Source organism: Salvelinus alpinus, chromosome 1, assembly GCF_045679555.1.
Source record: "Salvelinus alpinus chromosome 1, SLU_Salpinus.1, whole genome shotgun sequence".
Taxonomy (NCBI): domain Eukaryota; kingdom Metazoa; phylum Chordata; class Actinopteri; order Salmoniformes; family Salmonidae; genus Salvelinus; species Salvelinus alpinus.
Window position 1 is genome coordinate 37,295,468 of NC_092086.1, and position 16,742 is coordinate 37,312,209.

Genomic DNA, 16,742 nt, shown 5'->3' on the forward strand with positions numbered 1-16,742 from the left:
TCTTATTATCTCTCCCACCTTTCATTTTCTCTCTCATTTCCATTTGCCATCTTCTTCACTCGATTTTTGATCTCAGGTGCCAATCTCCTCTTTTCTCTTTATGAAATATCCCACAGTACTCTCTCTATGAATGATGTGCTGTGCTCTAATGTTTTTTGGTTGTCATCACAGGTTATGGTGATCAAATGGGAGGAGCATACCCCGGGGCTGGAGCGGGCAACGGCTATGGGAATGGTGAGTCAGCATGCTTCCCCTTGTCAAATGCTGTCAAATTCCTTTATTAAGGTAAAATGCCTTAAAATATAACTACAATTAGAGGACACGTCAGGACTACCGGGCATGATGACTCCTTGCTGTCCCCAGTCCACCTGGCCTTGCTGCTATTCCAGTTTCAACTGTTCTGCCTGCGGTTATGGAACCGCCACCTGTCCCAGACCTGCTGTTTTCAACTCTTAATGATCGGCTATGAAAAGCCAACTGAAAATTATTCATGATTATTATTTGACCATGCTTGTCACTTATGAACATTTTGAACATCTTGGCATAGTTCTGTTATAATCTCCACCCGGCACAGCCAGAAGAGGACTGGCCACCCCTCATAGCCTGGTTCCTCTCTAGGTTTCTTCCTAGGTTTTGGCCTTTCTAGGGACTTTTTCCTAGCCACCGTGCTTCTACACCTGCATTGCTTGCTGTTTGGGGTTTTAGGCTGGGTTTCTGTACAGCACTTCGAGATATTAGCTGATGTACGAAGGGCTATATAAAATAAACTTGATTGATTGATTGACACTGTAGACTGAAGTATAGAGCTGAGGCATTGACGATGAAATACGAGATTCAATAGATATGTTGGGAATGACTGAGGATTACAGTAGCTCTGTGAAACATAGCTGCCTCTCTAGAGACGGAAGACAACTGCACCAAAGTTGTCACTGAGAAGTGATCTTAAATGAGAGAAGACAGATCCTCAGGGTCTGTACCACCAGGAAGTGACCTCGACTACTTTTGTTCTCATGCAGGTGGAGGCCCAGCTGGGGGGGCCAATGCAGTGCCTGCAGGTATTTGGCGTCGGCATGTGTCTCTGTCTATCTCTGTCTGTTTTTCTGTCTGTTTTTCTGTCTGTTTTTCTGTCTGTTTTTCTGTCTGTTTTTCTGTCTGTCTGTCTGTCTGTCTGTCTGTCTGTCTGTCTGTCTGTCTGTCTGTCTGTCTGTCTGTCTGTCTGTCTGTCTGTCTATCTGTCTGTCTGTGCATGGCATGCACCTGTCCTTCTCTATCTGTCTATCTGTCTGTCTGAACATGGCATGCACCTGTCCTTATCTGTTAACCTTTCTATCCCCTGTACAGGAAGTACTGTTGTGGAAAACTTATAAAAAGCTAGAGGAGCTGGAAAAAAGCTAGAGGAGCTGGAAAAAAGCTAGAGGAGCTGGAAAAAAGCTAGAGGAGCTGGAAAAAAGCTAGAGGAGCTGGAAAAAAGCTAGAGGAGCTGGAAAAAAGCTAGAGGAGCTGGAAAAAAGCTAGAGGAGCTGGAAAAAAGCTAGAGGAGCTGGAAAAAAAGCTAGAGGAGCTGGAAAAAAGCTAGAGGAGCTGGAAAAAAGCTAGAGGAGCTGGAAAAAAGCTAGAGGAGCTGGAAAAAAGCTAGAGGAGCTGGAAAAAAGCTAGAGGAGCTGGAAAAAAGCTAGAGGAGCTGGAAAGCTACATGCAGTGTTGTTTGGGGACTTTGTTTGAGACTAAATGTCTGCTTTCTTGTCAAGGTTTTTAACATGCCCCCTCTTCTCCACAGGCTATGGCAATGGCTACGGTGCTAGTACTGGAGGCAATGGTTATGGAGCCGGTAGGTCTCATCATCTATAGCCAACCAACTAACATCTGTGGGTGGCTGACCAACTAACTGACCCGCTCACATACAGACATAATTATAATTGATTGATGATTATAATTATGTTTCAGGGATTGGGTACCCAACAGTGTTAGCGGATGGTGCTGCTGGGCTGGGAGGCAAGGCAGGGAAGGGAGCAGGAGGTAACCATTCATAAACCAGTAACAACTCATAATTTTTTTATTTCACCTTTATTTAACCAGGTAGGCCAGTTGAGAACAAGTTCTCATTTACAACTGTGACCTGGCCAAGATAAAGCAATGCAGTGCGACACAAACAACACAGAGTTACACATTGGATAAACAAACGTAGAGTCAATAAAACAATAGAAAAGTTGATATACAGTGTGTGCAAATGTAGTAAGATTAGGGAGGTCACGCAATAAATAGGCCATAGTGGCGAAAATAATTACATTTTAGCAAGTAAACACTGGAGTGATAGATGTGCAGAAGATGAATGTGCACGTAGAGATACTGGGGTGCAAAGGAGCAAAATAAAAAATAACAATATGGGGATGAGGTAGTTGGGTGGGCTATTTACAGATGGGCTATGTACAGGTGCAATGATCGGTAAGCTGCTCTGACAGTGGATGCTTAAAGTTAGTGAGGGAGATATAAGTCTCCAGCTTCAGTGATTTTTGCAATTTGTTCCAGTCATTGGCAGCAGAGAACTGGAAGGAAAGGCGGCCAAAGAGGAGTTGGCTTTGGGGGTGACCAGTAAAATATACCTGCTGGAGCGCGTGCTACGGGTGGGTGCTGCTATGGTGACCAGTGAGCTGAGATAAGGCGGGGCTTTACCGAGCAAAGACTTATAGATGAACTGGAGCCAGTGGGTTTGGCAACGAATATGAAGCGAGGGCCAGCCAACGAGAGCGTACAGGTCGCAGTGGTGGGTAGTATATGGGGCTTTGGTGACAAAACGGATGGCACTGTGATAGACTACATCCAATTTGCTGAGTAGAGTGTTGGGAGGCTATTTTGTAAGTAAATGACATCGCCGAAGTCAAGGATTGGTACTATAGTCAGTTTTACGAGGGTATGTTTGGCAGCATGAGTGAAGGAATGCCATTGCGAAATAGGAAGCCGATTCTAGATTTAATTTTGGATTGGAGATGCTTAATGTGAGTCTGGAAGGAGAGTTTACAGTCTAACCAGACACCTAGGGGTTTGTAGTTGTCCACATATTCTAAGTCAGAACCGTCCAGAGTAGTGATGCTAGACGGGCGAGCGGGTGCGGGCAGCGATCGGTTGAAGAGCATGTATTTAGTTTTGCTTGCATTTAAGAGCAGTTGGAGGCCACGGAAGGAGTGTTGTATGGCATTGAAGCTCGTCTGGAGGTTTGTTAGCATGGTGTCCAAAGAAGGGCCAGAAGTATACAGAATGGTGAGGTGGATCAGAGAATCACCAGCAGCATAAATAATAACTCAATAATAACTCAATCTGGTAACTGTTCTATTCTGTGGGAACTTGACTCGCTCTCAGTAAGATGAGGAAGGTCAGTAACACTTTCTATGAGGCATATATACAAATAAGGCATTATAGTGCATTATAAAACTTGCATAAACTGTCATAACAACTCATAAGTAGTTATAACCTCCTAATTTAGGATCTTACTTAGGCCTACTCAAAACAAATAACAATCGTTCCAAGTCTGCATTGAGAGAGGTAAGAGGGAAGTATTTTGTCAGGTCATAATCATATAACATGTCATGTGTCAAGTAAGAGTGTGGACGCTAGGTGTAATGTAACAGTGTGGACGCTAGGTGTAATGTAACAGTGTGGACGCTAGGTGTAATGTAACAGTGTGGACGCTAGGTGTAATGTAACAGTGTGGACGCTAGGTGTAATGTAACAGTGTGGACGCTAGGTGTAATGTAACAGTGTGGATGCTAGGTGTAATGTAACAGTGTGGACGCTAGGTGTAATGTAACAGTGTGGACACTAGGTGTAATGTAACAGTGTGGACACTAGGTGTAATGTAACAGTGTGGACGCTAGGTGTAATGTAACAGTGTGGACACTAGGTGTAATGTAACAGTGTGGACGCTAGGTGTAATGTAACAGTGTGGACGCTAGGTGTAATGTAACAGTGTGGACGCTAGGTGTACTGTAACAGTTTGGACGCTAGGTGTAATGTAACAGTGTGGACGCTAGGTGTACTGTAACAGTTTGGACGCTAGGTGTAATGTAACAGTGTGGATGCTAGGTGTAGCAATTGTCTCCCATTTGGAAATAACTCTGGACCATGCCAATGTTCTGCCAACCATGTCTTGTCAATATCTCCTAGTTGTCTTATGTGGGTTTTTCTTCATCACTTTAGGGAACCTCTATCTAACCACAGAGTTAACCGCCCAGGGGTTCATCGTTTGTTTTATTGCTCTGCTATTCTAGGTCTTGGCGCAGGAGGATATCCACAGGGACAGGAGAAATATGGTGAGGAAGTCACCCTGTAATGGAAGAAGAGGGGTCAAGAAGTGGATGTTTCCCAAAGATGTCCTGTCTTGAAAAGATAGAGGGCATCAACAAGCAGGATGTACACATGGAAGGAGAATAACTTTCACCCTAATTGATGTCACTAATAACATCACACTCCAAAACATGCATGCTAACGAAAGTAATGAAATGCTCCCTGGACATGTCACAGTGTAATACCTAATCACTCACCCTAAACACTCCGAATTACCATCAGGAATGACCATCTAAAACATACCTGATCAATTAATCCATAATCATGTAATTATCCATGAACGTGCACCATATGGACCCCTTTAACCAGACAGTTATGTTTGAAAAACATCTGTTTCAGGAATGCCAGCTTTTCAAAATATGCATGTTCAGCACATCATTCATGACATCATCTGGATGATTATGTCTACATATATCTTCATTCTAGAGGACACATAGTGAAACAAATTGAAGTTTCTCAATTTTATGATTACCTTCACACAATCATACACACATTCTGTGTTTCACTTCTCTTCTGACATACTCTCTATGCTCACTCTGATCAGCACTGTGTAATCTGTGTAATCCATCTCTGTTTAAATCACATGCCTCCTGCTTCATGCAGTAACCTGTGTGTGTCTGTAGGGGGTGCTGGCTCTGGTCCTGGTGCCTTATGGGGGCCAGCCTGTGGTCCCTGCTGGGCTGTGGCCTGATGGTGGGAAGTTGGGCGGGTATGGCCCAGAGCCCTACGGGGTTGCTCAGCCAATGGGGCTGGGGCATGATACGGGCCTGGGTAAATACACTCTAAAGAAAGAGGAGGGTGAACAAAGGAAGAACAAGAGAAAATAGAGACAGAAAAAGGACTGAAAAAACTGAGTGGTCAGGAAAAATAAAGAGGTAGAGAAAGGCTGAAAAGTAAAGAGATGGAGAGAAGAGAGGGATTAGACAAAGAAAAAAGCAAGTCAGTGATGAACACTGAAGCAGCAACAGAGGGACTCCAAGGTCCCTGTCAAAAACTCAAGGGTCACTGTCACAGGAAAGACAGTAATCATTGTCATTTTAAACATTTGCATACTGTTGATGCCATAATTGAGTCACATGTTTTCCATGCATTGATGTGGTCTGTGGGATGGGAGGAGAGGAGAGATGATGAGACTATAAGCGACCCTTGTGGTGTTCCACAGGGGGTGGAGTCAGTCAGCTTCCTTACAATGGAGCCCCAGTCAATACTGCTGGACTGGATGGTAAGAGCATTATGACCCATGAATTTTTTGTTTTACAATTCCTTGCTGTGGATGTGTGAGGAAGAAAAAAAACTGTTTGTGTGTGTGGTTGTGAATGTTTATGTGAGGTCTTGTTATAACAGTATTAGACACAATTAAATACACTTGTTGTAATAAACTCTCCCAGCAGGTGATGGAAGCTTCCCTTATGGTGCTCAGCAACTGGGCCTTGGTGGTGGCGATGGAGGCAAATCCGCTGGCAAATATGGTGTGTGTGTGTGTGTGTGTGTGTGTGTGTGTGTGTGTGTGTGTGTGTGTGTGTGTGTGTGTGTGTGTGTGTGTGTGTGTGTGTGTGTGTGTGTGTGTGTGTGTGTGTGTGTGTGTGTGTAGAGAGAGAGAGAGAGAGAGAGAGAGAGAGAGAGAGAGAGAGAGAGAGAGAGAGAGAGAGGAGAGAGAGAGAGAGAGAGAGAGAGAGAGAGAGAGAGAGAGAGAGAGAGAGAGAGAGAGAGAGAGAGAGAGAGAGAGAGAGAGAGAGAGATTGTGTGTGTACAATGTGCTTGTTTGTGTGGTAATTTCTCTCTAAACCTGTCTTGCTTCTGCTGTCTCTGACTATCTCTCTAAAGGCAACGGTGGATTGCCACAGGGTGCACAACAGGGTGCACAGCCTTATGGACCTGCGACTGGTGGTGGGAAACCACCTTGCAAAAATGGTACATGTCTTTGTGTACATGTCAGTTTGTCCTATATGTGTTGTCTGTCGCTATACGTATGTGTTTGTGTGTCCGCACGTTCGTCTGCTCATGTGCTATATATGATTTTGTGTGTTTTCTGTAGTATGTCTGAATGTGTTTGTCGTTGTTCCTCCTATTTACATGTGGGTACTTGTCTCTTGTCGTTTCAGGAAACGGAGGGGGCTATGGAGCACAGCCAGCAGGTGATTAAACTCACACTCACAACCACAACCCCTACACTGCTTGCCTCAGGAAATTATGTGTATGGTAACTGCTTAAGGTGTGAATGCATGTGGGTGAGGAAGAGCAGACATTTTTCAGTGTTAGTCTGTTGTGTGTATTCTGTGCGTGTCTTGTAAATGTCCCTTGTGTCTGTGTGTCCTGTTTGTGGTAACTATTGTTACGACTCTCATTTTGGCACTGCTTAGGCTATGGTCAAGGACAGCTGGGTGCAGGTCAGAGTGCCCCCTACAGTAACGGTAAGTTATAAAGTCACATTCCCTGACTGAATGTTCTGCTCTCTTCTGTCAGAATAACCATGTTAGTTCCTATCAGTGGAGGCTGGTGAGGGGAGAACGGCTCATAGTAATGGCTGGAATGGAGTGAATGGAATGAAATGTGTTGCATTCCATTTCATTGACTCCATTCCAGCCATTACTGTAAACCATCCTCCCCTCACCAGCCTTCACTGGTTCCTACATCTAACCAGGGATGTCCGTTAACACCGTTGCATTTTTGTTTTTGTCTGCTGAACTAACAAAACCTAAACCTCTGACTGTGTGTCTCCTTCAGGAGCAGGAGGGAAGGAAAGCAAATATGGTGGTGGTGGACTGAATGGATTCTTTGGAAATGGAGGGTACAAAGGTGGGTGGGATGAGTGTTTGTTACTAATTTATGGTTGTCCTGTGACTGAGCACATGAAGTCACCTTACTAGTAATTTAGATCAGAGCTTCTTGGCCTACCTTGTTTTATTGTTCTCTTTAACCAGCTGCATCACTCAACATCATTTCTTATCTCTCTCTTTCTCTGTCCAGGTTAAGTCAATCAGCTGAGGCCTTCTTGAAGTGAATATTTGTTCCGTTCCATCATGTGTTCATTGTGATGTTTGTTGTTTGGTCTGTTGTTACATTTAGCTATTCCATTTTTGTTCTTATTTGTGTTTTTTTGTTCATGGTCCTTGTCTTTTGTATTGTTGTGTGTCTGTCCCCTCTCTTCCTCTACTGTTTTTGGAGATTGTGTTGTGTGTCTGTCCCCTCTCTTCCTCTACTGTTTTTGGAGATTGTGTTGTGTGTCTGTCCCCTCTCTTCCTCTACTGTTTTTGGAGATTGTGTTGCCAGTATGTTTGTGTTCATATCCATTTCACACTAAAGGTCAGAAAGCAACCGTATAATGTCTGTCAGTCTCCTCATTCTTTTAACCTTGGCAACAGTATGGTAAATGTACTGTACATGTGATGTGGGGGTTGAGTTTTAAGACTGAAGCTCTATGAGTTTAAATCAACACCAAATAAAATAAAATTCAAAGACCTGTTCCCAAAACCTGACACCTGAATTCTTCTGAGGTCATTATAAAGGGGGATATTCTCTGGGACATTGTGATGGATATTAAGTACAGAAGATGTCATGTGTATGAAAAACTATTCCTTAGTACCTCAGTATGCTAGTGGTGTTTGTTCATGACATAGTACTTCTTATGTTACTGTATTGCGATTACTGACAATGTATCCCCAAAGACCTTTATCATGTTCCACAATGGAAATAGTTTTGTCGTTATCTCAACACGGCAGTTCGTTTCATTCGTCTTTTGCATGGCGTCCCCTAAACTTCATCCGTGCACAGGAAACCATAGCCCTTCCTCTCTCAAGTAATGCAACTGTGCCTTCAAACAACTGGTATCTCACATACAGTAAACGAAACCAAATGCAACAAAACATAACGTAACAATACAACACCTGACATAAAAAGAAACGACAGCTATTCACGTGCTCATCTTGAATCAACATGTACATATTGCCTGATTGTTATCTTCAGAGAACTTTGCATTTGAGACATAAAAGAGATCTCCCTGTGTGTGTTATAAGCATTTTATTATGCATAAAGTAACCCAATCATTCAACAATTTTAAATTGAATGCAAGCTACCTTGTAAATGAACACAAACAAGTACAAAACAAGCAACTAATACTCAAATTGTTTTATTTAAATGTAACCTTTATTTAACTAGGCAAGCCCGTTAAGAACAAAATCTAATTTACACCGACGGCCTACCCCGGCCAAACCCAGGCAATGCTTGGCCAATTGTGCGCCGCCCTATGGGACTCCCAATAATGGCCAGATGTGATACAGTCTGGATTTGAACCAGGGACTGTAGTGACGCTTCTTGCCCAGAGATGCAGTGCCTAAGACCGCTGTGTCACTCGGGAGTTCAAAGATACAGTATAGAAAACAAAACACATTGTACCAAAACATTTATTTTATTATTTTAGGTTTAAGAAATCTACCTGAAAAAGATCTGGGTTTTGACATGGATCACCATGCATACCTCTAAAATCGACCACACTCTCTGTTCCCTGTACTGAGGCTCTTGTTGCCATGGAGATTGGGTCCGTCCACCAACACTCCCATACTCACCAGCATGTCCTTTGGAATGAGACGGGAGTGGCGAGACACATAAACCTTCTCCAGGTGGGGATTCATAGGGGAGGGCACATAGTCCATACAGGCGGAGCCACCTAGACTGGGGGCACACACCGCCTCCCACTTGTAGAACAGTTGGCCATGCTGGAGGTTGCAGAGATCCTCCTTCACCCCGGCTGTCAGCTCCTTCTCACATTCTCCTAACAGGTCGTCGTTCCACTTGTCGTCCTCGTCCCACACCTCAAATCTCAGCTTCTTACTGGTTGACAGATCCACGGTTCCCAGGTCATAGCTCATTGCCCAGCTGGGGTTGTTGTTGTTGTAGATAACTGTAGTGCGTCCGATTGTCTGGCCTGCGAAAGCCACCTTCACGTAGCCGTCAGTGGCAGTGGTGTGGTCTCCCCACAGGTTGGCCCCTCTCTGAACAGTGATGACCACCCGCGCCAGGCCTTTGCGGGTGGGGCAGCAGTCGGCGCTCACCCCGGGGTTGTTGTGGCAGTTGCAGACGCAGGAGTCTCTGTGGTCACTTTTGATGCCAGTTTGACAGGGTTCAGAACAGTTCTTCCACAAGGCCTTCTCCAGGATGTAGTCGCTGATGGCCTTGCGCAGGTGCTTCCGAGCTGGGTTGGTGGTGGGCAGCAACTCATGGAGAGATTCCAGCGAATAGGAGACGATGTCCGGATAGTGTGGTAGGGAGTCCAGCCATTCCTTGTAGGAGGCGGGATCTTTATCAGCAGAGAAGAGGAGCTCTGGTTCTGTGGTGTGGCCACCTTTCACCTCTGTGAACCTGTAGGGTGTCAGAGGGGGAAAAGGTTTTTGTGAGGGGCAATACACATTTTAGCAAGGGAGAGTATGTAATGATTAGGGAAGTGTGAAGAGAGAGAGAGAGAGATAAAGAAATGAAGAATAAAGAGAAATAAAGAAATTGTGTGAGGGAGAATCTATATGGGAAAGAGCAGCAGACTATAATTCCCCACCTATCATTGAAGACACTGGAGAAGCTGGCCTTGCTCTCTGTCTTAGACTTATCCTCCTGACAGTGCTTGAACTCAGTCTTCAAGCTGTTGCTGTCACCCACACTGGCAGACGCCTCCACATCCAGACACATCTTCACCTCCTCTGCACTGAGACCCTGCAGGCTGGCCTGGCACTGCATGATACTGGTCACAGACTGCACCGTTCCACCCAGGCTCACCTACACACAGGATGAGAGGTAGAAAGTAATGAATGTTCCCAGAGAGATGCCAGTAAACTGCACATCTAGGGGCAAACATTCCTAATTTTGATATTTAGTTTGTGTGCCTATTGCCTTGATGATTTACAACATTGATGTCGACCATCTCTCTCCCTCACCTTGGTAATGTAATGCGTGCCAAAGTTATCAATAAGCTTGTAATAACGTTGTTTGTTTTCTTGTTGATATATTTTGGGGAGATTCTTCACTGCTGTCTTGAATTCTCGGTGTAACTTGGGCTGGCCAGATACTCGATAGCTATTTGTGGAGAGAGAAAAGAGAGAGGGGGGTTAATATTGTATGGATACAGACAAACACTCATAAAATGAAATGATCACAGAAATATACCAGACATAAACATGCAAAAATATACTTTTATTTACAATCCCCAAAGGAAACTGTGAGATGAGGTTTCACAGAGACACATGGGTAAAATGAGCTCATGCTGTGTGGGCCACCTGATGTTTACCTGTAATACCCGCAGGACACACTGTGGCTTGTGAAACTGAACTTGTCACTCTTGGTTTTCTCCATGGAGTACTCAGCCAATTTGGAGTTGGTTCCAGCGAGCATAATCTTCCCACTTTTTGATCCCTTCTCTAACTCTAGATTGACCTGCCAGTTATTCTCCACAGAAGAGCAACTGGAGCTGACGAGAGACTCACTGGAGCGATGAAGTTTACTGGACACTTTCATACTACACTGGTGGTTTGGTCTCCAATCCACCACTGCCAAAGGAAGCCTCTGTTTTTTCCCTTCCAGATAGGGATTCTTACAGAGGGTGCATGTCTTGTCTTTGCGTTTCCACACGTTCATGTCAATGACAAAGGCTCCTTTGCGTTTCATTTTGGTGATGTCAAAGCCTTCCCCTGCTAGGTTGGTTCCAGGGGCAAATTCTGCCTCTTTGCACTCATTGGCTGAGCCGATGGTGCATGATTGGCAACTGGGACGAGGAAGGGACAACATAAGCCCTGCCCAGAGGCACACTATCAATAAGGACATCCTGGATGAGGTGAGAAGATGTTTGGGACGGCAGCTACAAGTCACTGTTTCATGCTGAAAAAAATAAAAGTTATTTGTGAATTAGAGGATAATTATTGTAATGAAGTAAACAATTATTGATAACCAAGATATAACATACATAACTTATTGCAAATCAGCATTCAAACGTAACCTACAGGCTAGATTATAAGCTAACAATGTTTACCATATTTTACACAAAAGTATGAAAACTTGGTGCTGGTGTACATGGAACTTCTACATAAATATTCCCAATTTACATAATAGTTATTCTTGAATTCTACTTCCATGTCATCATATTCATTCCCTGAATTGAATCCTCAATGGAAATGAATCATGACCCTCAACTATGAAATACATAATATGGTATAAGCATAACACTTGCATAAACTCAATCTTGTTCTATTTCATCCCACTTGTTATTTATCCATTTCAAAGGCCACTCTCTTATTGACTGTACAGTTTTTTTGGTGCATATTTTGTTCAATTTCTCTTTCTTTTGCTATCTAATGTGGTAGTAAATGTGTTACCGCAGCCTACTATCAAAGTCAAATCCAATTATTAGAATATGTGTACTCAAAAATAATATTTATGTCCATATTCACATAACTATTTGTGTATGTTTCCTTTCTATAAAAATGGTGCAAAGCAAAACTAAATATACAGCATTAAAACTCACCTTTGACCAGTCTGTCCACCATGTGATGGATGTGTACCGTATTAAATAATGTACCGTATTAAAGTTATTTTAAGTTCCTTGGAAAAGGTGTGTTCGTACTCAAACGGGACTAGCAAATGGAAGGTTGGGGGGATGTTGGTCTTAGTATAGACGATGCAAAAGAGTGTCTGCCGCAGAACAGAACATTCTGTGGTTTCAGAGAGCGAGAATTGAGCGGAAGAGGGGTTGGGGTGGTGGTCTGGTGTGCTGCTCAGTGGAAAAATATACGACAGTGGTCTTTCAGTTAAATGTCTTCATCTGACAGACCATTTACTTTGTCATTTCTCTGAAGTGGTGGTGTGGGTTGATAAAATGAAACTGTTGAGAAGATAATGATAGCCTACTAGGTCTAGGAAACCCTGGGTAATGTGATATAAGAAGGAATTTAACTTCTCAATTATAGAACTGCTAATTCAATATAACAAGCTACATGTATGTTCTGAAATGACCCAAATATTATCAGTTTGTTACTGTAAAAGAGGCAGAGCAATATGAGCTGGTTGTAACGGTTGTCGTCTGGAGGAGAAGAAGAGGACCAAGGTGCAGCGTGGTAATTGTTCATCTTAATTTAATAAAGCTGAACACTCAAATACAAAAACAACAAATGTGACAACCGAAACAGTTCTATCTGATGCAGACACACAAAGACTGAAAACAACCACCCACAAAACCCAACACAAAACAGGCTACCTAAATATGGTTCCCAATCAGAGACAATGACTAACACCTGCCTCTGATTGAGAACCATATCAGGCCAAACACAGAAATAGAAAAACATAGATAAACACACATAGACTGCCCACCCCAACTCACGCCCTGACCATACTAAATAAAGACAAAAACAAAGGAAATAAAGGTCAGAACGTGACACTGGCCATAGATAACTGAAGGAAGAAGGGTTTTTATTTTGTCAATAAAGTTTTTAAAATGTTCAATATGACATTACACCATTACACTAATAACAACAAACACATAACACACAACAAGACAGAAAACATGACAGCAATCAATCAATCAATCAAATGTATTTATAAAGCCCTTCTTACATCAGTCACAAAGTGCTGTACAGAAACCCAGCCTAAAACCCCAAGCAATGCAGGTGTAGAAGCACGGTGGTTAGGAAAAACTCCCTAGAAAGGCCGGAACCTAGAAAGAAACCTAGAGAGGAACCAGGCTATGAGGGGTGGCCAGTCCCTTCTGGCTGTGCCGGGTGGAGATTATAACAGAACATGGCCAAGATGTTCAAATGTTCATAGATGACCAGCAGGGTCAAATAATAATAATCACAGTGGTTGTAGAGAGTGCAACAGGTCAGCACCGCAGGAGTAAATGTCAGTTCACTTTTCATAGCTGATCATTCAGAGTATCTCTACCGCTCCTGCTGTCTAGAGAGTTGAAAACAGCAGGTCTGGGACAAAGTAGCAAGTCCAGTGAACAGGTCAGGGTTCCATAGCCGCAGGCAGAACAGTTGAAACTGGAGCAGCAGCACGACCAGGTGGACTGGGGACAGCAAGGAGTCATCAGGCCAGGTAGTCCTGAGGCATGGTCCTAGGCTCAGGTCTGAAAAAGAAAGAAAGAAAGCACCCTTGAAGTATACAGTACCAGTCAAAAGTTTGGACACACCAACTCCTTGAAGGGTTTGTCTTTATTTTTACTATGTTCTACATTGTAGAATAATAGTGAAGACATCAAAACTGTGAAATAACATTTATGGAATCATGTAGTAACCAAACAAATGTTAATCAAAATATATTTTATATTTGAGATTCTTCAAAGTAGCCAGCCACCCTTTGCCTTGATGACAGCTTTGCACACTCTTGGTATTCTCTCAACCAGCTTCATGAGGTAGTCACCTGGAATGCATTTCAGTTATTTAACAGGTGTGCCTTGTTAAAAGTTAATTTGTGGAATTTCTTTCCTTCTTAAGGCGTTTGAGCCAATCAGTTGTGTTGTGACAAGGTAGGGGTGGTATACAGAAGATAGCCTTATTTGGTAAAAGACCAAATCCATAGTATGGCAAGAACAGCTCTAATAAGCAAAGAGAAACGACAGTCCATCATTACTTTAAGACATGAAGGTCAGTCAATCCGGAAAACATCAAGAATTTTGAACGTTTCTTGAAGGGCAGTCGCAAAACCATCGAGCTCTATGATGAAACTGGCTCTTATGAGGACCAACACAGGAAAGGAAGACCCAGAGTTACCTCTGCTATAGAGGATAAGTTAATTAGAGTTACCAGCCTCAGAATTGCAGCCCAAATAATTCACATGAGACTGCTTGAATCAGGCCTTCATGGTTGAATTGCTGCAAAGAAACCACTGCTAAAGGACACCAATAATAAGAAGAGACTTGCTTGGACCAAGAAACACAGGTAATGGACATTAGACCAGTGGAAATCTGTCCTTTAGTCTGAGTCCAAATTTGAGATTTTTGGTTCCAACTGCTGTGTCTTTGTGAGACGCAGAGTAGATGAATGTATGGTTCCCACCGTGAAGCATGGAGGAGGAGGTGTAATGGTTGGGGTTCTTTGCTGGTGACACTGTCAGTGATTTATTTTGAATTCAAGGCACACTTAACCAGCATGGCTACCACAGCATTCTGCAGTGATACGCCATCCCATCTGGTTTGCGCTTAGTGGGACTATAATTTGTTTTTCAACAGGACAATGACCCAACACACCTCCAGGCTGTGTAAGGGCTATTTGACCAAGAAGGAGAGTGATGGAGTGCTGCATCAGATGACCTGGCCTCCACAATCACCCAACCTGAACCCACTTGAGATGGTTTGGGATGAGTTGGACTCCAGAGTGAAGGAAAAACAGCCGACAAGTGCTCAGCATATGTGGGAACTCCTTCAAGACTGTTGGAAAAGCATTCCAGGTGAAGTTGGTTGAGAGAATGCCAAAAGTGTGCAAAGCTGTCATCAAGGCAAAGAAGAATCTAAAATCTAAAATAATTTTGATTTGTTTTACACTTTTTTGGTTACTATATGATTCCATGTGTATTATTTCATAGTTTTGGTGTCTTCACTATTATTCTACAATGTAGTGCGAGCGGTTTCTGATGTCAACGTTGTGAACTGAGTGCCCCATAGTGGCGCTGGGGTTATGGTATGGTCAGGCATAAGCTACAGACGACGAACACAATTGCATTTTATCGATGGAAGTTTGAATGCACAGAGATACTGTGACAAGATCCTGAGGCACATTGTCGTGCCATTCATTCGCCGCCATCGTCTCATGTTTCAGCATGATAATGCACGGCCCCATGTCGCAAGGATGTGCACACAATTCCTGGAAGGTGAAAATGTCCTTGTTCTTCAATGGCCTGTATACTCACCAGACATGTCACCAATTGAGCATGTTTGGAATGTTCTAGATCGACGTGAATGACAGCGTGTTCCAGCTCCCGCCAATATTCAGCAACTTCGCACAGCCATTGAAGAGGAGTAGGACAACATGCCACAGATCATAATCAACAGCCTGATGAACTTTATGCAAAGGAGATGTGTTGCGCTGCATGAGGCAAATGTTGGTCAAACCAGATACTGACTGGTTTTCTGATCCACGCCCCTATCTTTTTTTAAAAGATACCTGTGACCAACAGATGCATAGCTGTATTCCTATGTGAAATCCATAGATTAGGGCCTAATCAATTTATTTCAATTAACTGATTTCGTTATATGAACGGTAACTCAGTAAAATCTTTGAAATTGTTGCATGTTGCATTTATATTTTTGTTCAGTTGAATTCAAAAAGTGTTCCCATATCAGACAAAATTTGAAGGAATAATGTTAACCAGCCCACTCTCAGTTGAGCCTACCATGTAGGCTGCTCATTTCCAAATATAGTAGGAAGTTAAACCATGTTTGAGGGAGATTCCACTGCCTTAGCTCCAAGCTTAATTTTGATGTGTCAATCAGAACTATCAAAATAGATACAATGGCATCAAGTCTCTCATATAAAGAGACTGACATTTATGGCATGTTACACCCATAGGGTCACCTCGTAGGACAATTATTGAAATGTTGAGACTGGCCGACTGGGAGACTCATAATGTTATTCAAGTTTAGATATGAAATGATACTCATCTAGAGAGAGGGAGTGAAAGAGCGGGAGGGAGAAAAAGAAAGAGAGAGAGTGCAAAAACATCCTCCGTGTACAACGTAAAACACCAAATAATGCATGCAGAGCAGAATTAGGCCAATACCCACTAATTATCAAAATCCAGAAAGAGATGTTAAATTCTACAACCATCTAAAAGGAAGCGATTCCCAAACCTTCTATAACAAAGCCATCACCTCCAGAGAAATGAACCTGGAAAACTGTCCCTTAAGCAAGCTGGTTCTGGGTCTCTGTTCACAAACACAAAGAGACCCCACAGAGCCCCAGGACAGCAACACAATTAGACCCAACCAAATCATGAGAAAACAAAAAGATAATTACTTGACACATTGGAAAGAATTAACAAAAAAACAGAGTAAACTAGAATGCTATGTGGCCCTAAACAGAGAGTACACAGTGTAACTGAGTAACTGACCACTGTGACTGACCCAAATTTAAGGAAAGCTTTGACTATGTACAGACTCAGTGAGCATAGCCTTCCTATTGAGAAAGGTTGCCGTAGGCAGACCTGGCTCTCAAGAAAAGACAGGCTATGTGGACACTGCCCACAAAATGAGATGGAAACTAAGCTGCACTTCCTAACCTCCTCCCAAATGTATGACCATATTAGAGACACATATTTCCCTCAGATTACACAGACCCACAAAAATTTTAAAACAAATCCAATTTTGATAAACTCCCATATCTATTGGGTGAAATACCACAGTGTGTCACAGCAGCAAGATGTGTGACCTGTTGCCA

General features: G+C 43.0%; 2 protein-coding genes across 2 annotated transcripts in view; one reads left to right on the forward strand and one right to left on the reverse strand.

The window, feature by feature from the left end:
• Window positions 1-7,814, forward strand: part of LOC139559858 (uncharacterized) — a 30,203-nt gene extending 22,389 nt beyond the window's left edge. Inside the window, exons 26-36 of the mRNA XM_071376293.1 lie at window positions 172-234; window positions 1,017-1,055; window positions 1,778-1,828; window positions 4,263-4,304; window positions 5,501-5,560; window positions 5,730-5,807; window positions 6,163-6,249; window positions 6,441-6,473; window positions 6,699-6,749; window positions 7,063-7,134; window positions 7,306-7,814. Of these exons, the coding sequence (XP_071232394.1) occupies window positions 172-234; window positions 1,017-1,055; window positions 1,778-1,828; window positions 4,263-4,304; window positions 5,501-5,560; window positions 5,730-5,807; window positions 6,163-6,249; window positions 6,441-6,473; window positions 6,699-6,749; window positions 7,063-7,104 (546 nt within the window). The 3' untranslated portion in view covers window positions 7,105-7,134; window positions 7,306-7,814. The remainder of the gene's footprint in view (window positions 1-171; window positions 235-1,016; window positions 1,056-1,777; window positions 1,829-4,262; window positions 4,305-5,500; window positions 5,561-5,729; window positions 5,808-6,162; window positions 6,250-6,440; window positions 6,474-6,698; window positions 6,750-7,062; window positions 7,135-7,305) is intronic.
• A 522-nt stretch (window positions 7,815-8,336) lies between these two features.
• Window positions 8,337-12,008, reverse strand: LOC139574820 (perforin-1-like). Its single transcript, XM_071399753.1, has 5 exons — window positions 11,840-12,008; window positions 10,610-11,196; window positions 10,260-10,398; window positions 9,884-10,101; window positions 8,337-9,693 (listed from the first exon to the last, which is right to left on the reverse strand). Exons 2-5 carry the CDS (start codon window positions 11,140-11,142, stop codon window positions 8,814-8,816), a joined length of 1,770 nt encoding a protein of 589 aa, XP_071255854.1. The 5' UTR covers window positions 11,143-11,196; window positions 11,840-12,008; the 3' UTR covers window positions 8,337-8,813.
• Window positions 12,009-16,742: the final 4,734 nt, after the last annotated feature.

Bases quoted from the DNA above. Each gene is read 5' to 3' on its own strand.
- LOC139574820 (XM_071399753.1), bottom strand. From the start codon at position 11,142: ATGTCCTTATTGATAGTGTGCCTCTGGGCAGGGCTTATGTTGTCCCTT. The intron at 10,399-10,609 runs GTAAACATCAGG...CTCCACAAATAG, and splicing joins GTGTCCTGCGGGTATTACAG to CTATCGAGTATCTGGCCAGC. The intron at 10,102-10,259 runs GTGAGGGAGAGA...TCCTGTGTGTAG, and splicing joins GCACGCATTACATTACCAAG to GTGAGCCTGGGTGGAACGGT.